The 23957-nt window shown below is 39.3% G+C and overlaps 1 protein-coding gene across 2 annotated transcripts; it reads left to right on the top strand.

Annotated features, from left to right (window-relative positions):
• The first annotated feature begins 16823 nt into the window (after positions 1-16823).
• On the top strand, positions 16824-18608 carry LOC125528427 (noroxomaritidine synthase 2-like). 2 transcript variants are annotated; one of them, XM_087523522.1, is made up of 2 exons: positions 16824-18175; positions 18275-18608. In XM_087523522.1, exons 1-2 carry the CDS (start codon positions 16888-16890, stop codon positions 18451-18453), a joined length of 1467 nt encoding a protein of 488 aa, XP_087379648.1. In that variant the 5' UTR covers positions 16824-16887; the 3' UTR covers positions 18454-18608. The 2 variants fall into 2 exon arrangements, with proteins under 2 accessions (XP_087379648.1, XP_087379647.1); XM_087523521.1 differs by having other exon boundaries at positions 16824-18608.
• Positions 18609-23957: the final 5349 nt, after the last annotated feature.

Raw genomic sequence — 23957 nt, 5'->3', positions numbered from 1 at the left:
TGATATCTTTGTTGATATATGGGCTGTGTCGTCTATCTTTCGACCGAGATGTGGATGACGACGACGCCATATCTATGGTGGTGTTCTTGTTAGCTTTGCTGGATTGCAATGAATAGGGCGGTGTTGTTCTTGGCCGGTATAAATAGATTGTTTTCAAACGGTCTGATCGTGAGCCTAGACGTTCGGCAACAGAACACTGATGTGCAACGGCCCGTGCTGTAATACTATGGGAACATGAGAGCGTGCGCGTGCCCATGTTCGTGAACTGCTCACACAGCATGGACTTGATGGGTGAAATGATGGCTTGTCTGACCAGCCTGGCAGCACTTCGTCGCCTAAATGGAATGACACTGTATGTAAAAAAGAAATACGGTGTGGTATGAGTACCTGACAGCTGAAATACACATAGTAAATGCGACACTGCAGCTGATCTGTACGATGACTGACGATGGAGATTACGAGCTGCATGGAGCTCGGCCTCCAAATGGTATTTTCGTGCTTTGCTGTATGTATACTATCTGTATATTTACGTATATATGCACTATATCCCTCGGGGCTGAGACGCTTGTCTCAACTCGCACTATCTTAGAAAGAACCGTATGCTTGATTTGATACACACAAAACGTATTCTGCATGGAAACACTTTGCTCTTAGCAGCACACTACCGACTCCAGTTCCTATATATTGTTAGGCTCGCGGCAAGACATCGGTGATTCCAATCTTCTATCTATCTATCTATTATATACTTAAAAACGATAGAAAAGTAACAGTAGAGATTCACCGCTCAAAAAGTTAAGAAATATGAACGGACTAGATTAAGGCAACTTGCCGTAGAAAAAAAAGGAAAGCTTGGCAACGCAGCATATGAGTTGGAATTATGCCTAAGTACAAGTCCAACCGGACATCTATTGACATCAGCAAGTCATTATTTTGTACTACTTGAAAAAAAAGTGATGCAGTGCCGGTTTTGACTGGCCAGCCATACAACTTCGGTGTAGAATAGAGTTTTTTAGATCATCACTTCAGTGCAGAATACCGTACCGTAAAGGTGCAATGGTGCAAACAGAAAAGGAAAAAACTTTCCAAACAAAACTGACGAATCAGAGTTTTGTTTCACATGTCACCTACAATAATGTAACCGGAGTCAACCAGGTTCGCACGTGTACGTAGTGAAGGCAAAAGTGGTGCAATCAAGTTCGTAGTATATAAGCTTCCTACAAACTACAAACAATGACATCACTTTGTTGTCATTGGTTAATAATTCATTTGGCTGGCTCATTTGCTTCTTAGCAATATCATAACCACTGGATAAAATTAATTCGTATTACTTCTCAAATAAAAAAGTATACACATGTTTCATCATTCAAAGTAAATAAATATTTGATATTTACATCTCAAATTTCATAATAGCTAAATTTAAAAATAATATTGAAATTAGCATTTGACTAGGATAAAGATGAGCTGAGATATATGTACTTCACAAAATTCATAAATAGCTAAATTATGAAAATTTATTAAATTATTAAAATAGGAGAAAAGTAATGGCTCACAGTAAGCACATAAAAGGAAACAGCTCGGGTTTAAAGTTTGGAAGACACGTACAGATAAATCTATAAGCTGACACATACCATCTAAACACGTACATACAAGGGAACTCATAGTCCCAATCCATCACGTATGAAAAAATTACCAAGCATGTTAAATTAAAACATGTCCGACGTCCAGTCAAAGGGGCAAAACATAGCTGATCATACGGACATGAGCAAGAAGACTCAGACGCGGACGCACGTGGACGTGCTTCAAGTAGATAAGCAAATCACATAAGACAATTTGCTTGCAACTAGGCGCATCACGCATATAAATTTGTTTTCCTTTTTTTTTACGAACAGCATGTGGATTTGTTAAACTTGCCATATGTGAATGCATGCATATATACATTATGGTGGCCTTCGATTGGGCTTCAGCTACAGATTCCCAGATTCTAGACCTTTCAAAATCAGAATCCCAAACAAACACGTGAGATTTTTACGTAAGCAACCACCTCATCCGATATCTCAAGACTTGAGGCAAACCATATAACACAGCCAGTTAACTATTTCCATGGGAATTCAGCGGAAACCCCTGTACTTGACAAGCAAGTGAGGGATTTTTTATCTATTGTTTGATTAAATAAATATGTTAAATATACACCGATAAATACATATCATTAGCATTTTTTGTACATCTCCTACATGAAACCCAAGTAGCGAAATTTCAGAATAAATTTATCAAAAATATTATAGGTTAAACCTAAGAATACAACTATATTTATTTGAAAATATTGAAATTTGACGTTCTCCTACTCAGTGGAAAAATTATATAGAAAGCTATGTTTCTCAAAATGTATTAGAAGTATGTATTTATTTATAATTCGTATGAACACCATAAACAACTACTTTTTAATAATCTATAAAATACAAAAAAATAACTAAGAATTGCATAAAAACTGATAAATTGATTTTACTCCATGTGAGTTCTCTAAATAGCAAAATTATTAAATAGTCATGTGTAGAAATGAATAGGAACGTGAATGTGGAATAATATATAAAATAAATTTCACAATATACTTTACATTTGATAACATTGAATATATAGTGACGAGATATCTAATAACAGAACATGCATCATGTTGGATGTATCAACATGCACATGTTGCTTAAATGTATAAACATGCATAGCGAGAAGGGAGCAAGAAAAGAGGTTGAGAAAATGGAGCAGAGAATCAAAAGAAAATTGTGGCGGGAAATGAGATGGATGGAGGAACATGATTCTGTTTTAGTCCTCTGAAAGAAAATCTTATGGGCTCTAAGGTACAAGAAAGACTAGAAGAAAAATATATAAGAATGAAGAAAATTGCAATTTCACGACAATCTACCTTTGTTCCACACCAATGTTTCTTACCTTTGTTACACACCAATGTTTCTTACAAGCAACTTAATGTATCTTTATTTAGTAAATTCCATTTGTGCACCTGATTTTGATTGAAACTGATAGTGAAAATATTATGGTTACACAGTTCTCAATAATTTAAAATACCCACGTAACAACACTTTAATAATATAAATATGATAGAAAGTAAGACATAAATTTATGATATTTAGCTAATCTAGCCGCGCAAATGCGTGGGTAACCCACTAGTTATATTATTACAAAGATAGTAAAACTCAGCTAGCGATGGCTTTTCCATAGTATTTTAAGTTTGTCAGACGTCCGCTCTCCCGTATGAACACACAAGATTGTCGGGTCGTTACAGTGCTGCGCGTCATGGCCGCCTCAACATATCAAGGCTGCTGCTCTGGGAGCTTGTACATAGCGCTCACTACAAGCACTACAATCAGGTCGCCCGCAGGCGCACACGTCCATACTTCTCCCTCTCGCTGGTAGCCAAGTACGTACTCCCTCGGTCCGGAAATACTTGTCACCAAAATAAATAAAAAGGAATATATCTGGATGTATTTTAGTTCTAGATTCATCCCTTTTTATCCATTTTGATGACAAGTATTTTCGGACGGAGAAAGTATGTTTTGGGAGTTTTCTCCCTTTTTGGATGGGCCGGCCCCATTACCTTCGGCCGCTGACTTCTGTAACGTAGACAAATAGGTATGATTTTGGGGTGTTGTCCTTTTTTTCTACGGCACTAAAAAAACTTAAAAATGTATGCAAATTTGAAAAATGTTCAAAAACTCAGCTAGCTACGACTTCGCATAGTGTTTGAAGTTCATCGGCCGCTGGATCTCCCATGTGAACGCACAGGATTGTTGGCTGGTTACAAAGCTGCGCGTCACTGCCACCTCAACATATCTAGGCCGCTGCTCTGGGAGCTTCTATATAGAACTCGCTAGTAGCGTAGTGCGCATATGTCCAGACATCCCTCTCGCTGGTCGCGCGTGGGGTGAGCCGACCCCATTACCTTCCGTTGGTGACTTCTATTTATTTATTTTTTTCGAGAAAACTTTCAATATATTCATCTTCTATCATGGCAGTACAACAAACACTAGAAATAATAAAAATTACATCCAAATCCGTAGACCACCTAGCGACGACTACAATCACTGAAGCGAGCCAAAGGCGCGCCGCCGTTATCACCCCTCCCTCGCCGGAGTCGGGCACAACTTGTTGTAGTAGACAGTAGGGAAGTCGTCGTGCTAAGGCCCCGTAGGACCAGCGCACCAGAACAGCAACTGTCGCTGATGAAGAATAACGTAGATCGAAAGGATCCAACCTGAGGACACACGAACATAGACGAACCACAATCAGATCCGAGCAAATCCATCGAGGATAGATTCGCCGGAGACACACCTCCACACGCCCACCAACGATGCTAGACGCACCACCGGAACGGGGACTAAGCGGGAAGACCTTTATTCCATCTTCAAGGAGCCGTCGCCGTCTCGTCTTCCTGAGTAGGACACAAACCCTAACAAATCTTAAAGGAATGACTAACAACGGAGCCCTCCCGTCGGCCCTTGCCAGGATCCACCGCGCCCCCATGGCCCTAGGGCCACCGGAAACGAGGCGGACCTGCAGCAGAGCCGGCGAGAGGCACGAACCCAAGCTTTTCTTGGAAGAGGAGGCGGCGGCTGGAAAGAGTTCGGACTTTTCAAGAACGGCCTAGAAGTAGCTTCGTATCTATGATTTTGTTTTTTCTCTACCATACTAAAAACTGTAAAAATGTAAAAAATGTATGCAAATTAAAAAATGTTCATCAGTTTGAATATTTTTTCCAGATTTGACAAATGTTCATGTATTCAAAAAATTATCAGGAATTCAAAAAATGTTAGTGATTTTCAAAACTTCAAGAAGTTTAAAAATATTGACAGATTAAAAAGTTTATGAATTCAAAAAAGTTGGTAAATTCAGAAAAACTTCATGAATTCAGAAAATGTTCACAAAATTCAATAATATTTGAATTTATAAAAACATAAAAAATGTTCAACGTATTAAAAATTGTGAATTGTTTTTTCATGAAATTCAAGAAAAGTTAGTGAATTCAAAAGAGCTTCATGATTTCAAAATATAAACCCAACATACAAAAGAAGTTCACAAATTCAGAAACTATTCATGACTTTAGAAAAAAATTGCGAATATGAAAAGTGTTTGTAAATTCAACATATGTTAATGAGTTTGAAAAACATTCCCTTATTTGAATAATATTCATAAATTTAAAAAGTTTGTGAAAAAAATTATGAATTAAAAACATGCAAATTTGAATGACATTGACTAATTTTAAAGAAATTTGTGAAATTCAAAAAATCCTGGATCTCGGTAATTTTATGCGAAAAAATTAAAAAGGTTTGCGATTTTGAAAAATGAAAAATAAAAGGAATAAAAATAAAAATGCAAAAGAAATGCTGATGAAACAAAATAATAGAAGAAATAGTGGGGAAAAAGGAATGACAATTGACAGAAAAAACAACTAGAAAAAAACCCGGCCCGTAAGCTTCCCAAAACCAGTTGGGAAGCTCTCGAAAAATTCACCAATCCCGCTCGAGAAGAACGCTTCATAGCCCATAGCCTTTGATGGGCTGGCCCATGCCAATGATCATGTGGGCGATCACAATGATAGGCAATACGTATCAATTGTGTGCTGCTCCCGTGACCGACCAAGGCGCCCTCTCATCGAACGGGGTGAGAAAATACCCGCTTGCGCTTTTTTCACAGAGGTTTGCAGGATCTGGCTGGCCCTACACACTCATAACTTGTTTGATGATTCTCAAAAATTCATACCATGTTTGATGTAAAGCGAGATTTCTGGAGGCTGGCGGTGCCGGAATCACGGTATCGGGGAAGCTTTACTGTTCCCCTTCCTTCTGTTATTTCATTGATGGCTAGTTGTCGGCGTTGGTCGAATCAGTCCCCACTCTACCTCATTTTTCTATTGGGATGTCAAAACGCCATATCTTTTGGCCACTCCCCTTCCCCTCTTCCATCCACGAGTGATCGTCATACTGGCAGTGGTTCTGCTCTCCCCTTCCATGATGGTATGTATGTGACATCATCTGCTCTTCACTCTCGCGGCTACTTGATGGTCGAGGAACAATGACGTTGCGCAGTGCTGGCTTCTTTGAGATGTGAGTGTAAAAGTAGTTGATTTGATTGATTCATGGTGTTTTGGTTTTATTTTCATTGCGCCTACATATCCTGTACAACTGGACCCTGTTTCCACAAGGGCACATCACCAAGGTTAAGTACCACAGTGGCAAGATATTCATCACCTAGCATCATTGTCGCTTCCTCGGGCCCCCATAGACATGCTTGTGCCAAGAAACGGCAATTCAAGGAGGTTCCCAACAGGCCAACACAACAACACTGGACGCTTGATATTCCCCCACCCCCCTCCGCATATATGTGATGATTGGTTGGTCTTCTTTCCCGTCAGTGTTTCCTTAGGATGCCGCAGTGGAATTTTGTACTACCCGGATTATTCCGAGATAACGGAGTAATACCCTGTAAGGGCATCTCCAACGATGAGCCGCAAATTTGCTCTTGCATATGTCCGCGTACAGGTGGACCAATGCGAGGACACGGGTGCGAGAGCTGGGGATCCAAAGCTAACTGCATATGCCCGGTTACATTTCAAATGAAATTCAATTTTATTGGATTATCCGAGGTTATCAATATGATTAATTAATAATCAATCGACAAACCGAGATATCCAATAAGCTCACTAATTAGAATCACCGCATATAAATTGTTGTGTATTGGTGCAAACTATAACTTTAAATGCTTGGTCACTCTCTAGTTTTATGCAGTTGGAGAAAAAAATGTTTTCATATTGTTTGCATAGTAGAAATAAAATCATGACTCATTGCACATATGACTCGATATTTTTTGCCAGTTTCCAGTGCGAGTCCACTCCATTTTTGCTCTGACTCCACGATCAAATCTACATCCTGCCATTATGTGCTCCGTTCTGAATCTGACAAAAAAATACGGTCTGCGTATAGGGAAATCATTATCCGGTGTGCTCCGTTCTGAATCCGCGACAACTTACCCAAGGGAGCAGAGTTCGCCGCCAGCTTTGATATCATGGCTGGCAGCCTCTTCACCATTGATGGTTCACCGTCTCTTCGACCACACACAAAAATCTAGAGGGTGCTTATCAACCCATGGTTAGTTTCTAGAATGGCAACTTGCTATCGTGACAAGGTGGAGAACGGCCTTCTCCCATTCTTTGCCCGCCTGGCAAGCATCGGTGACGGGCCTCGCTCCACTCTGCTTTGGCCCAAGCCAATCAATGACGGGCCTTATTCCGTTCGCTCATCAAAAGATTGTCTTTCTTTTTATACTTGAATTTGGAGCATGACATAATAGAAGAATCAAAACTTCTATATCTATCCATCGTTAACAAAGAACCTTGTCTAAATTACATTTTGTAAGCTCCACGGAAAGGAAGAGCTATAGTTACTGTCAATTTAATGTGTTGGGTCACATTCTCTATGTGTGTCTCATATGTGTGGGTGCTTCTTGTTTTTGTATCACCATTGTCGTATTGCAGTGTTTTGTTATATGTCATGTTGTAGACTAGAGAAGGGGGAAAACTATTGCTACAGTGGCGCATGCACAAGTGTGGGACAGTTTGGCCTTTCTGGTGGCATTGCGGTTGCGCTCGATGGTGTCTACGCATGGCTGGGTCGGTGAAGGGAGTGTTCTTTCGGGTGTGTGTACCATACTACACCCACTAGAAACCAATGCCTAAAGTTAACATATAAAAATAGAAAAATTGGAGGATCTATGTGACTGCTAGTTCTATAAAAAAAAGTTACATACTTGTAGTATATTACTAGATTATTTCGATTTGCTGTTCAGGTTTTATGCCCACCCAAATCGATTGGCTTTCATATGTACCCTAGTACTTAATTATTCCCACTCCCTCTGTTCTTAAATATAAGTCTGTTTAGAAATTTCAATATGGACTAAATACAAATGTATATAGACGTATTTTAGAGTGTAGACTCATTCATGTTGCTTTGTATTTAGTTCATTTTATTACAATTTCAAAAAACACTTATATTTAGGAATGATGGGCGTACCTTCGTATTCATTGGATCGACATTCGTGGATAGAGGGTCACAATGCACATAAGATACTCCTTCCAGTCCTTTTTACTCTACGTATTAGATATATGTCAAGTCAAACATTGCAAAGTTTGACCAAATTTATAATGAAAAGTATCAACATCAAGAATACCAGAAAAAAGTATTTACTATGAAACTACATTTCAGAATGAACCTAAAGTATTGATTTGGCTTCGTGAATGTTGATACTTTTTTCTGGAAGTTCGATCAAAGTAAAGATATTTTGACTTCGGACAAAACTTATATGTGGACTAAAAAGGACCGGAGGGAGTACTTGTCATTTCATTCTTTGCTTGCTACCAGGCTATGATCACGACGGATATAAATATATATATATATATATATATATATATATATATATATATATATATATCACTATAGTAATAATAATATCGACAACGACATAAATAAATATGGACCACACGGGATGCGTCCTAATAACTTCAACAAAATCATCTTCAATCACTACGAATGTGACCGGTCCTGATAGCTTGTGGGAAGCAAACCATCAACGTTTATACCCATTGTGATCCAAGATCCATGCCTAAATTCAAATTTTAACTTCCATGAGAAAGATACCATATTTTGACTAGTAGCTTTAAATATTCATTAACTGGCACATTTTGAATTTTTCATAGTTTCAGAAAATATAGATACGGCTAAGTATATGTCTCAGGATCGACATCTGCACCCAAATAATTAAAAATACTATTGCATTTCCTAGTCGGATAGTGATTGCCTACTGACCAACTGCTAATTAAGTACGATTTGGAGACTTTTCTCGAGCATATAACTACCTTTGTTGGAGCTACAAATATAATCTTCTAGTTGCTAGCTAATTATTGGTTAGTCAACACGCACTTAAAAATGCGAAAGAACATGCACATCAATGGACTTAGATAGAGGGAACTTGTCTCTAAATGAAGCCATGGGCATCTCAATTGCAGGATGCATAAATCGAAGTAGTACGGCAGTAGCATATCCTCCACTACCCTCGTGATAATAATGTCTAGTAGTTTCTCGCAAGAGCTGCTCATTTGCACCCTCTTGCTACGTGTCCCAATGTACATCTACTTCAGGTATAGTAGTAGATCAAAGAACCCAACAACGCTTCCCATAAATTGTCCAATATTGCACATGTTACCTTCCTTCCTGGCCAACACCCACAACTTGAATGACTATCTCACCATACTCCTTGCCGATTCAGGCCACAACTTCAGGGTACATGGCCCTGTTGGGAGCGGGATGTGGTTACTCATCAGCTGCGACCCCGCGAATATCCGACAAATCTTCACCACAAATTATACAGCCTTCCCCAAGGGAGCAGAGTTCGCCACCATCTTTGATATCATGGCTCGCAGCCTCTTCACCACTCATGGTGCACTATCTTTACGACCATGCGCAAAAATCTAGAGCATGCTTATAAGCCTGCGGTTGGTTTCTATAATAGCGACCTGTTACTGTGACAAGTTGGAGAACAGCCTTCTCCCATTCTTTGCCCGCCTACCAAGCATCGGCGACGGGACTCGCTCTGCTCTACTTTGACCCAAGCCTATCGGTGATGGGCCTCGTTCTGCTCGCTCATCAGAAGTTTGCCTTTCTCTTTATACTTGAATTTGGAGCGTGACATAATAGAAGAATAAAAAATTCTATATCTATCCATCGTCAACGAAGAACCTTGTCTAAATTACATTTTGTAAGCTCCACGGAAAGGAAGAGCTACAGTTACTGTCTATTTAACACGTTGGCTCACATTCTCTATGTGTGTCTCATATGTGTGGGATCTTCTCGTTTTTGTAACACCATTGCCATGTTGCGGAGTTTTATTATATGTGGTGTTGTAGACTAGAGAAGGGGAACTATTGCTACAGAGGCACATGCACGAGTGTGGGATAGTTAGGCCTTTCTAGTGGCATTGCGGTTGCGCTCGATGGTGTCTACGCATGGCTGGGTCGGTGAAGGGAGATGTTCTTTCGGGTGTGCGTACCATACTGCTCCCACTAGAAACCAATGCCTAAAGTTAACATATAAAAATAGAAAAATTGGAGGATCTATGTGACTGCTAGTTCTATAAAAAAAGTTATATACTTGTACAATATTACTAGATTATTTTGATTTTCTGTTCAGGTTTTATGCCCACCCAAATCGATTGGCTTTCATATTGACCCTAGTAGTTAATTATTCGACTCCCTCATTTCTTAAATATAAGTCTGTTTAGAAATTTCAACATGGACTAAATACAGATGTATATAGACGTATTTTAGAGTGTATATTCATTCATTTTTCTTTGTATTTAGTTCATTTTATTATAATTTCAAAAAATCCTTATATTTAGGAACAATGGGCGTACATTGGTATTCATTGGACCGACATCGTGGGTAGAGGGTCACAATGGACATTAGATAATCCTTTTAGTCCTTTTTACTCTACATATTAGATTTATGTGAAGTCAAACATTGCAAAGTTTAACCATATTTATTTTAAAAAGTATCAACATCAAGAATACCAAATATACATACTTTGAAACTATATTTCATAATGAACATGAAGTATTGATTTGGCTTCGTGAATGTTTATACTTTTTTCTGGAAGTTCGGTCAAAGCAAAGATACATTGACTTCAGACAAAACTTATATGTAGACCAAAAAGAACCGAAGGGAGTACTTGTCATTTCTTTCTTTGCTTGCTACCAGCCTATGATCATGATGGATATAAATATATATATCACTATAGTGATAGTAGTATCGATAACGACGTAAATAAATATGGACCGCACTGGATGGGTCCTAATAGCTTCAACAAAACCAGCTTCCATCACTACTAATGTAGCTGGTCCCGATAGCTTGTGGGAAGCAAACCATTTACGTTTATATCCAACATGATCAAAGATCCTTGCCTAAATTCAACTTTTAACTTCCATGAAAAAGATACCATAGTTTGACTAGTAGCTTTAAAGGTTCATTAACTAGCACATTTCTAATTTTCATAGTTTCAGAAAGAATAGATACGGCTAAGTATATATCTCAAGATGGACATCCACCACCAAATAAGTGAAAAAGATTATTGTATTTCCTAATCGGATAGTGATTGGCTACTGACCAAGTGCTAATTAAGTATGATTTAGAGACTTTTCTCAAGCATATAACTACCTTTGTTAGAGCTACAAATATAATATTCTAGTTGCTAGCTAATTATTGGTTAGTCAACACGCACTTCATAATGCGAAAGAACGTTCACATCAATGGACTTAGATCGAGGGAACTTCTCTATAAATGAAGCCATCGCCATCTTCGATCGCAGGATGCATAAATCAAATTAGTACGACAGTAGCATATCCCCCACTACCCTCGTGATAATATTGTCAATTAGTTTCTCGCAAGAGCTGCTCATCTCCACTCTCCTGCTACGTGTCCCTATGTATATCTACTTTGGTATAGTAGTAGATCAAAGAACCAAACAACGCTTCCCACAGACTAACCAATATTACACATGCTACCTTCCTTCCTGGCCAACGCCCACAACTTGCGTGACTATCTCATCATACTCCTTGCCGATTCAGGCCACAACTCCAGGGTACATGGCTAGGTCAGTAGCGGGATGCGGTTACTCATCACCTGTGACCCCACGAATGTCCAACACCTCTTCACCACAAACTATACCAACTTCCCCAAGGGAGCAGAGTATGCCGCTATCTTTGATATCATGGTTGGCAGCCTCTTCACCATTGATTGGGCACTGTCTCTACATCCACGCGCAAAAATCAAGAGCGTGCTTATCAGCCCGTGGTTGGTTTCTATAATGGCAACTTGTTACTATGACAAGTTGGAGAACAGCCTTCTCCCATTCTTTGCCGACCTGGCAAGCAGCAGCGAGGGGCCTCGCTTCGCTCTGCTTTGGCCCAAGCCTACCGGTGAAGGGCCTCGTTTTTCTCGCTCTTCAGAAGTTTGTCTTTCTCTTTATACTTGAATTTGGAGCATGACATAACAGAAGAATCAAAACTTCTATATCTATCCATAGTTAACGAAGAACCTTGTCTAAATTACATTTTGTATAGTCCATGGAAAGGAAGAGCTGCAGTTACTATCTATTTAACGTGTTGAGTCACATTCTCTATGTGTGTCTCATATGTGTGGACTCTTCTCGTTTTTGTAACACCATTGCCGTGTTGCAAAGTTTTATTATATGTGGTGTTGTAGACTAGAGAATGGGGGAAACTAATGCTACAGAGGCGCATGCACGAGTGTTGGATAGTTTGGCCTTTCTGGTGGCATTGCGGTTGCGCTCGATGGTGTCTACGCATGGCTGGGTCGGTGACGGGAGATGTTTTTTCGGTGTCCGCACCACACTGCTCCCACTAGAAACCAATGCCTAAAGTTTACATATAAAAATAAAAAAATTGGCGGATCTATGTGACTGTTAGTTCCATAAAAAAGTTATATATTTGTAGTATATTACTAGATTATTTTGATTTCTTGTTTAGGTTTTATGCCCACGCAAATCGATTGGCTTTCATATGGACCCTAGTAGTTAATTATTCCTATTCCCTCCGTTCTTAAATATTATTCTTTTTAGAGATTTCCATATGGAATAAATACAGATGTATATAGACGTATTTTAGAATGTAGATTCATTCATTTTGTTTTGTATTTAGTTCACTAGTCGTTAACCCGTGCATCTGCACGGGCTAGCAACTTTAATGTTAGATACAAGAAAGTTGTTACAAATTAGCAATGCCAGACAATAATATGAATATCTGGATATGGGTTATTGTTGCCACTGATGCATGTTTGTCTTTGTTGGATTCCCAATAAATTTTATGATGTTAAAAAATGGTTTTTTTCTATTACAGGTACTGTTTTTTTAAGGACGCTATCTTTTCTGTTTGAGGAACGGATGGGTTTTTTTACAACGTTGGAATTGTCACAAGCCAATGTTTGGATGGGGACATTGATGTTTGGCAAGATTTCTTTTTATCCGATATAAATTTTCAATTCAGTGGTCTACTTAGTTTTGATGACTTGAACGATCCGGCCATATACAGGAGCCGTGGTTGCCTAAAAAATGTACGGGAGCCAATGTACATGCTTTCTCTTTTTTGGGAGAGATGCTTTTTTTTCTAATTGGCAAGAAGGCTTTCACTACTAGCTGTTTGTAACGGAAGGGGCCTTTTTTGAGACGGAGACTATCTCCTTTCTCTTTTTCTTTTTTTTTTGAAACTAGACTATCTCCTTTCTAAAGGAACGGGCGGATACCTTTTGTATTTCGTTTCAAAAATTGGACGTGTCAGATTTTTTCTTTTTTTTGGAATAGACCACGGAAGCCAAGGTTACCTAAAAAATGCACATGAGCTGAGGAGATGTTTTCTCTTTTTTTAAGGAGCGATGCAACTCCTTTTTTAATTGCAGAAGAGTTTCACGAATCCTGCATGTCAAAAAAGATGTCTCATGGATCTTATAGAGTTTTTTTACATCTAAGATCATATATACTCCCTCCGTATCTTTATCTAAGATGTATTATTTTGAACATGGTGACCAAGGCGCACAATTATAGAGGTCTTATGACAAAAGTACCCTTGGCAAATTTGTTGGTTAGTGGCAAGTAAATCCTTGAGTCCAAGAAAGTAAGAGATACATGCAATCTAGAGAGAGATAGTTTTCTTCTTTTGATACAAGGACATACAAAGGAAATCAGGATAGAGATACTTTCCTCTTTCTAGAGGGATAAAAAGGGAATTACGAGGAATTAGAGCAAATGCACCTTACATTGTGAAATTTAATGAAAAAACTAATACACCTAATATAAAGGAATTGAGGGAGTATAGAGTAATTATGGAAGGACTTTATCATTTGCTTTAAAGGAATATATGGATTTTTTTTCGAAACATTGGCCGTGTCATATGTCTTTTTGGACGGCCGGAACCATCTGTGTTATGCAAGTTTTCTTCTTATCTTGGACTTAATTTTACAATCCAACGGTTTAATTGATTATGATGGTGTGTCTTAATTAAAACGCTTGAAAGGTGCCTCTAATTAGTAAATATATAAGATTCTATTAGAATCTCTAAAAAGGCTTATATTTAGAAACAATGGGCGTACCTTGGTATTCAACGCAGGTTGGATCGACATTCGTGGGTAGAGGGTCACGATGGATATAAGATACTCTCTCCAGTTCTTTTTACTTTACGTATTAGATTTATGTCAAGTCAAACGTTGCAAAAAGTTTAACCAAATTTATATTAAAAAGTATCAACATCAACAATACCAAATATATATATGTACTATGAAACTACATTTCATATCTATATCTATATCTATTAATAAAAGGATTAACACTTCATGAATTTCAAGATGATATGCCGGCTCAGTCTTTCAGATGTGCTCATAGGGGTAGGATGTGCATGTGTGCGTTCATAGGGGTGAGTGTATGCGCGTGTATATGAGCGCTTGCGTCTGTGCTGTGTTCAAAAATAAATAAAAGGACTAAAGCTTCTTCCTCCCTAATTTTCGTTCGTTATTAGTTTCACCCGTCAATGCTCGTTTCGTCCGTCGTCGGTGAGTATAATTCGTCCGAGCCGGGTGAACTGAGCCCGCCCGTGCGCTCTGGCCCACCTATCATGTTTGAAGCAAAAAATACATGCCGATGAGAGGATTCAATCCCCAAACTAACGTCCAACAGATAATGGCACAGCCAACCGAACTAGTTGTGTTATTTGAAGAAAGAAAGGTAGATTCAGTTGTTAAATAGTCCCACCTTGCTCCCTCAAATCCAATCTACCCAATATGCATACATCTTTAATCTCCTTGATATATCAAGAAGCCATCTAGCGAACATAGTGAAGTGTGGGTCTCATGTTTCCTCAAGATCAAGATGGAAAGAAGGGATTTTCGTGATTGACAAAAAAATAGGAAGGTGGGAACCTGTCCGGTAATAAGAAGGAAAGGAGGGCTTTCGGGGATTGAAAGCGAAAAAAATAGGAAAGTAGGAAGTTGTCGCGTAATAAGAAGGAAAAGAGGGATTCGAGGAAAAACTGGGAAACCAGCCATCCCGTAATAAGAAGAAAGTGTCCTAACAAGGAAGAAGGAGAGAACAAAGAAGGAAAGGAGGGATTCCGGAAATTGAAAATAAAGAAAAAAGGAGGGATTTCTGGGATTGATGGAGAAAAATAGCAAAGTGAGAAGTCGTCCGGTAATAAAAAGGAAAGTGTCCTAATAGCCTCGTGACTTTTTGTCATTTGTTTTGTCCCATAATGAGTTGTTGATCTCTAAAAAGATTGTGGGAACAAAATTATACCAGTTAGAAATCATTCAAAAGTGGCCCCCCTCAAAAACATTTCATCCTCTGCCACTAGCTATAGTCCCACGAACGCGTAGTTTTACCCCTCCCATAAATGGAGAGAAAATTATGTTAGAATTTTTTAACACCTGCAAGAAAAACTATGTCTAAATAATAATTATTTTTTTACTTATTGTTCATGTACAATATATTTAAAAAATATATGATGAAAAAGATAGTACATGTTAAAAATATTTGCTTGATTGTTGGACACGAATAGTGCTATATACACAGTCCCTAAACCTAGCCAACATTGGTTCATGAAAATCAGTGTTACCTCCATAGTGAAGCACAAACATTGTACTAGAGTAAACTTTACTATTTACAGTATAATGCGATATGTTTTGGGCATCACTAAGCAACTCCAACAAAGGCATGAAGGGATACTGACAACCAGGTAGATATTTATGTGATTTAAATTCCACACACCTTTAGTACACTTCTGAAATATGTTCATATTTTTTCCGCAATACATATTTTCATGGCAGCATGGAGGATTTCAAAGAGTTTGTTCATGTCATCATGCCTAGCGGTGGATCGTGGAATGAGGAATGGGGGTGGGGGGTCTTGAGCAATTGGGTTAGAAAAGTGTGGTTTTTTTCACCCGTTGCAACGCATGGGCATTTGTGCTAGTGAACCTAAAGTATTGATTTGGCTTCATGAATGTTGATACTTTTTTCTAGAAGTTCGGTCAAAGTAAAGATATTTTGACTTCGGACAAAACTTATATGCAGATAAAAAAGGACCGGTGAGAGTGCTTGTCATTTCATTATTTCCTTCCTAGTAGCCTATGATCATGATGGATATAAATATATATCACTATAGTGATGATAATAATATCGACAACGGCGTAAATTAATATAGACCAAAGTGGATGGGCCATAATAACTTCAACAAAACCAATTTCCATCACTGCTAATGTGACCGGTACCGGTATTTCGTGGGAAGAAAACCCTCTACGTTTACATCCATCGTGATCAAAGATCCTAGCCAAAATTCAACTTCCAAGTTCCATGAAAAAGATACCATAGTTTGACTAGTAGCTTTAAAGATTCATTAGCTATTATGTTTTTAATTTTTTAGTTTTAGAAAGAATAGGTACAGCTAACTATCTCAAGATAGACATCCACCACCGAATAAGCAAAAAGACTAGTATATTTCCTAATTGGTGAGTGATTGGTTACTGACCAACTGCTAATTAAGTGCGATTTGGAGACTTTTCTCGAGCATATAACTACCTCTGTTGGAGCTACAAATATATTCTTGTAGTGGCAAGCTAATTATTGGCTAGTCAACATGCACTTCACAATGAGAAACAACGTGCACCACAATGGACTTAGATCGAGGGAACTTGTCTATAAATGAAGCCATCGCCATGTTCGATTGCAGGATGGATAAATCAAAGTAGTACGACAAAAACATATCCCCTGCTACCCTCATGATAATAATGTCGAGTAGTTTCTCGCAAGAGCTTCTCATCTCCACTCTCGTGCTACTTGTCCCTATGTACTTCTACTTTAGGTATAGTAGTAGATCAAAGAACCCAACAATGCTTCCCACAAACTGGCCAATATTGCACATGTTACCTTCCTTCCTGGCCAACTCCCACAACTTGCATGACTATCTCTCCATAGTGCTTGCCGAATCAGGCCACAACTTCAAGGCGCATGGCCCGGTTGGGAGCGGGATGCGGTTGCTCATCACCTGTGACCCCGTGAATGTACGACACATCTTCACCACAAACTACACCAACTTCCCCAAGGGAGCAGAGTTTGCCGCCATCTTTGACATCATGGCTGGTAGCCTCTTCACCATTGATGGTGCACCCTCTCTTCGGCCGCGCGCAAAAATCCAGAGCGTGCTTAGCAGCCCACGGTTGGTTGCTAGTATGGCAACTTGCTGCTGTGACAAGGTGGAGAATGGCCTTCTACCATTATTTTCCCACCTGGCAAGCACCGGCACTCCGTTCGACATGCAAGAAATGTTTTCCAGGTTTATGTTTGACTTGGCTGCCACACCTCTCTTTGGCGTGGACCCTGGCCTCCTGTCCTTCTCCTTAGACATGTCGATGCCACCCATGGATGCCGCGGTCGCGATGGACACAGTCATGGAGGTGGGATTTATCCGACACTTAATTCCAGCCTCTTGCTGGAAGGCAATGAGGCGCCTAAACATCGGCTCCGAGAGGAAGCTTCGCACGGCGCACACGGTGCTAAGAAGATTTGCTGCAGAGATGATCGAGGAGAGGAGTAAGATAACTCTCAATAGGGGAAGATGTGCATTGAGTAATGATGATGAACACGAGGATATTCTATCTTCCTACATAAATGACCCAGATTACACAGACAATGACTTGCTCCATGCGGTGCTCCTCAGCTTCATGCTTGCTGGGCGGGACACGATTGGTACCACTCTACCCTGGGTCTTCTACAACCTCGCCCAGAACCCTGGCATTGTATCAATTATCCACAGTCAACTCTCACCCATTGCATCGCGCAAAGTACCCGCGAGTACGGGTGCCATGATGATCTTTGAACCAGAGGATACAAAACCTCTGGTCTATCTCAGAGCTGCGTTGTACGAGACTCTTAGGTTGTACCCATCGGCACCTATTGAGCGCAAGACAGTGGCTGCTGGTGATATCATGCCGAGTGGCCATGAGGTGAAGGTCGGGGACACCATCCTTATATCTCTCCACTCCATGGGGAGAATGGAAGACCTATGGGGTAAAGACTGCCTTAACTATAACCCGAATAGGTGGTTGTCAAAGGATGGCAACACCCTAAGGTACGTACCATCTCACAAGTTCTTGTCCTTCAACTCAGGCTCGAGGATCTGCCCTGGCAAGGAGATTGCGGTTATGCAGATGAAGACCGTCGTTGCGACTGTGTTGTGGAACTTTGATGTCGAGGTGGTGGAAGGGCAGATCATCCAGCCCAAGCCATCTTGTATACTACAGAGGAAAAATGGATTTATAGTTAAACTGAGGAAGCGAGAATTGTAACATTACACAATCCTTGTGTTTAAACTTACTTAAGGGTCCTGCATGGTTCTTCCCAGGCCTGGAATCTCAGTATTGTATTTATATACATGGATTGCTATTTATAACATAAAATAATAAGGACATATGTTTAAATTTATATCTATTATTTGCATACATTTTCTGTTGAGTCGGGGACGAGGATGAGGATCGAAGGATAGCTTGCCTCGGAAGCATTTTCTGTCTCTCTTGGACGGAGGAGTGGGCATAGTTGGCCTGGTTGTGGATGTGATTTGTATTTTGTCTTGTTGATGCACTCATGGTTTCTACTTAGAATCAATCGAGAGGCCATACCTAGATTATTAGCATTTTTGTTTGATTGAGCTGTATGTAATCAGACAGGTTTAGGTCGCTATTCAAGTTGAGTGAATGAATGCGCACCAGCTCCATGAACATTCGTCCTCATTGAGCCCACCTATCTACTCCACTGGTACCATGTTTTAGACATTAGCAATGAGAGAGAGACACACACAGAGAGAGAGAGAGAGAGAGACGAAGCCATCTAATGTATGGCAAGAACAAATGTTATACAGTTGGCTTTGATATATGGGACCCCTTTGATAGTTTGTTTATCACTTTTGGATACTAATTATTTTCTAAGGAAATGTCATTTATCGCATGTGGAATCAACATCTGTTTTGAAGGAGAGTCATGAAGGATATACATTTCTTTCTTCTGTTGCTATCGACCTACGACCACCATGGTCTTAAATATACACCACGATCAAAGTTTTAAATAGCGGCATAAGCGTTAGCAGATAAATGGGTGCTATAGTGCCGAGATAGCATGCTATATATTTAAAATTATGACCAATATACATAATAATATGGATCACCATGAAATAAATATGAATCGCAATAAATAATAAGTAATAATAACATCGACAGCAAAATATCTTTCTTTGCTGCTTCTATGACCGGGTAACAAGCGAGAAATGAGCACTCTATATTTTAAGCATCACGGTCATAGATCCTTGTGTGAATACAACCGCAAGTTATCTCCAAATACACATATTTGTAATAATGGCATTAGTGTCCATTACTAACTTGACACTCAATTAACCAAGAATTCGGTTATTTTGCTTTGGAGTCCAATGTTCTTTTTCACGTTTTCTATGCTCACCCGGCGGGCCATTTAGGTACGGGCGGGAATAAAACCTAACACTGATACTGTACTATATGAATTATCTGCTGTTGCAGTCAATAGCTATTTTTTGTCTTCATTTCTGATTCACTGGATCTAACACTGATGATGTCGGTTGCTTGCGCGTGTGGCCATCCGGTGGCATGTGACGTCGTGGTTGTGTCACATGCCGGTCGCCAGGTGGTCCGGTGATGCCCATGTCATGTGGGTTGGGTTGTAACGGTATTAGCCCGGTTTTCTGTCAATTAACCAGGCAATTCTCTTCTCCTTAATCAATGAAAATGGCAAATCTTTTGCCTTGTTTCAAAAAGTTAAGTAAGGACTCAAAGTAACATGCCCACATGTAGATATTATTTCCTAATTAAATAGATATTCCTTGCATGTTGAATAAACATTCGATCGGGAGGAGGGTCACAATCAATAGGACCAGCCTATGATCATGATGGATATAAATATATATCACTATAGTGATAATAGTATCGATAACGACGCAAATAAATATGGACCGCACTGGATGGGTCCTAATAACTTCAACAAAACCAGCTTCCATCACTACTAATGTAGGCGGTCCCGATAGCTTGTGGGAAGCAAACCATTTATGTTTATATCCAGCGTGATCAAAGATCCTTGCCTAAATTCAACTTTTAACTTCCATGAAAAAGATACCATAGTTTGACTAGTAGCTTTAAAGGTTCATTAACTGGCACATTTCTACTTTTCATAGTTTCAGAAAGAATAGATACGGCTAGGTATATATCTCAAGATGGACATCCACCACCAAATAAGTGAAAAAGATTATTGTATTTCCTAATCAGATAGTGATTGGCTACTGACCAAGTGCTAATTAAGTATGATTTAGAGACTTTTCTCAAGCATATAACTACCTTTGTTAGAGCTACAAATATAATATTCTAGTGGCTAGCTAATTATTGGTTAGTCATCACGCACTTCATAATGCGAAAGAGCGTGCACATCAATGGACTTAGATCGAGGGAACTTCTCTATAAATGAAGCCATCGCCATCTTCGATCGCAGGATGCATAAATCAAATTAGTACGACAGTAGCATTTCCCCCACTACCCTCGTGATAATTTTGTCAATAAGTTTCTCGCAAGAGCTGCTCATCTCCACTCTCCTGCTACGTGTCCCTATGTACATCTACTTTGGAATAGTAGTAGATCAAAGAACCAAACAACGCTTCCCACAGACTGACCAATATTGCACATGCTACCTTCCTTCCTGGCCGACGCCCACAACTTGCGTGACTATCTCATCATACTCCTTGCCGATTCAGGCCACAACTCCAGGGTACATGGCTAGGTCAGTAGCGGGATGCGGTTACTCATCACCTGTGACCCCACGAATGTCCAACACATCTTCACCACCAACTATACCAACTTCCCCAAGGGAGTAGAGTATGCCGCTATCTTTGATATCTTGATATCATGGCTGGCAGCCTCTTCACCATTGAGTGTGCACTATCACTACATCCACGTGCAAAAATCAAGAGCGTGCTTATCAGCCCGTGGTTGGTTTCTATAATGGCAACTTGTTACTATGACAAGTTGGAGAACAGCCTTCTCCCGTTCTTTGCCGACCTGGCAAGCAGCAGCGACGGGCCTCACTTCGCTCTGCTTTGGCCCAAGCCTACCGGTGATGGGCCTCGTTTTGCTCGCTCTTCAGAAGTTTGTCTTTCTCTTTATACTTGAATTTGGAGCATGACATAACAGAAGAATCAAAACTTCTATATCTATCCATCGTTAATGAAGAACCTTGTCTAAATTACATTTTGTATACTCCATGGAAAGGAAGAGCCGCAGTTACTATCTATTTAACGTGTTGGGTCACATTCTCTATGTGTGTCTCATATGTGTGGACTCTTCTCGTTTTTGTAACACCATTGCCGTGTTGCAGAGTTTTATTATATGTGGTGTTGTAGACTAGAGAATGGGGGAAACTAATGCTACAGAGGCGCATGCACGAGTGTTGGATAGTTTGGCCTTTCTGGTGGCATTGCGGTTGCGCTCGATGGTGTCTACGCATGGCTGGGTCGGTGATGGGAGATGTTTTTTCGGTGTCCGCACCACACTGCTCCCACTAGAAACCAATGCCTAAAGTTTACATATAAAAATAAAAAAATTGGCGGATCTATGTGACTGCTAGTTCCATAAAAAAGTTATATATTTGTAGTATATTACTAGATTATTTTGATTTGTTGTTCAGGTTTTATGCCCACCTAAATCGATTTGGCTTTCATATGGACCCTAGTAGTTAATTATTCCTATTCCCTCCGTTCTTAAATATTATTCTTTTTAGAGATTTCCATATGGACTAAATACAGATGTATATAGACGTATTTTAGAATATAGATTCATTCATTTTGTTTTGTATTTAGTTCACTAGTCGTTAACCCGTGCATCTGCACGGACTAGCAACTTTAATGTTAGATACAACGAAGTTGTTACAAATTAGCAATGCCAGACAATAATATGAATATCTGGATATGGGTTATTGTTGCCACTGATGCATGTTTGTCTTTTTTGGATTCCCAATAAATTTTATGATGTTAAAAAATGGTTTTTTTCTATTACAGGTACTGTTATTTTAAGGACGCTATCTTTTCTGTTTGAGGAACGGATGGGTTTTTTTACAACGTTGGAATTGTCACAAGCCAATGTTTGGATGGGGACATTTATGTTTGGCAAGATTTCTTTTTATCAGATATAAATTTTCAATTCAGTGGTCTACTTAGTTTTGATGACTTGAACGATCCGGCCATATACAGGAGCCGTGGTTGCCTAAAAAATGTACGGGAGCCAATGTACATGCTTTCTCTTTTTTGGGAGAGATGCTTTTTTTTCTAATTGGCAAGAAGGCTTTCACTACTAGCTGTTTGTAACGGAAGGGGCCTTTTTTGAGACGGAGACTATCTCCTTTCTCTTTTTCTTTTTTTTTTGAAACTAGACTATCTCCTTTCTAAAGGAACGGGCGGATACCTTTTGTATTTCGTTTCAAAAATTGGACGTGTCAGATTTTTTCTTTTTTTTGGAATAGACCACGGAAGCCAAGGTTACCTAAAAAATGCACATGAGCTGAGGAGGTGTTTTCTCTTTTTTTAAGGAGCGATGCAACTCCTTTTTTAATTGCATAAGAGTTTCACGAATCCTGCATGTCAAAAAAGATGTCTCATGGATCTTATAGAGTTTTTTTTTACATCTAAGATCATATATACTCCCTCCGTTTCTTTATCTAAGATGTATTATTTTGAACATGGTGACCAAGGCGCACAATTATAGAGGTCTTATGACAAAAGTACCCTTGGCAAATTTGTTGGTTAGTGGCAAGTAAATCCTTGAGTCCAAGAAAGTAAGAGATACATGCAATCTAGAGAGAGATAGTTTTCTTCTTTTGATACAAGGACATACAAAGGAAATCGGGATAGAGATACTTTCCTCTTTCTAGAGGGATAAAAAGGGAATTACGAGGAATTAGAGCAAATGCACCTTACATTGTGAAATTTAATGAAAAAACTAATACACCTAATATAAAGGAATTGAGGGAGTATAGAGTAATTATGGAAGGACTTTATCATTTGCTTTAAAGGAATATATGGATTTTTTTCGAAACATTGGCCGTGTCATATGTCTTTTTGGACGGCCGGAACCATCTGTGTTATGCAAGTTTTCTTCTTATCTTGGACTTAATTTTACAATCCAACGGTTTAATTGATTATGATGGTGTGTCTTAATTAAAACGCTTGAAAGGTGCCTCTAATTAGTAAATATATAAGATTGTATTAGAATCTCTAAAAAGGCTTATATTTAGAAACAATGGGCGTACCTTGGTATTCAACGTAGGTTGGATCGACATTCCTGGGTAGAGGGTCACAATGGATATAAGATACTCTCTCCAGTTCTTTTTACTTTACGTATTAGATATATGTCAAGTCAAACGTTGCAAAAAGTTTAACCAAATTTATATTAAAAAGTATCAACATCAACAATACCAAATATATATATGTACTATGAAACTACATTTCATATCTATATCTATATCTATTAATAAAAGGATTAACACTTCATGAATTTCAAGATGATATGTCGGCTCAGTCTTTCGGATGTGCTCATAGGGGTAGGATGTGCATGTGTGCGTTCATAGGGGTGAGTGTATGCGCGTGTATATGAGCGCTTGCGTCTGTGCTGTGTTCAAAAATAAATAAAAGGACTAAAGCTTCTTCCTCCCTAATTTTCGTTCGTTATTAGTTTCACCCGTCAATGCTCGTTTCGTCCGTCGTCGGTGAGTATAATTCGTCCGAGCCGGGTGAA

Source organism: Triticum urartu, chromosome 5A, assembly GCF_056163025.1.
Source record: "Triticum urartu cultivar PI428250 chromosome 5A, HENAU_Tu73, whole genome shotgun sequence".
NCBI lineage: Eukaryota > Viridiplantae > Streptophyta > Magnoliopsida > Poales > Poaceae > Triticum > Triticum urartu.
Note: the sequence above shows the minus strand (reverse complement) of the source record. Positions and strands in the feature narration are given on the sequence as shown.

Coding starts and splice junctions, on each gene's coding strand:
- LOC125528427 (XM_087523521.1), top strand. CDS start 16,888: ATGATAATAATGTCGAGTAGTTTCTCGCAAGAGCTTCTCATCTCCACT.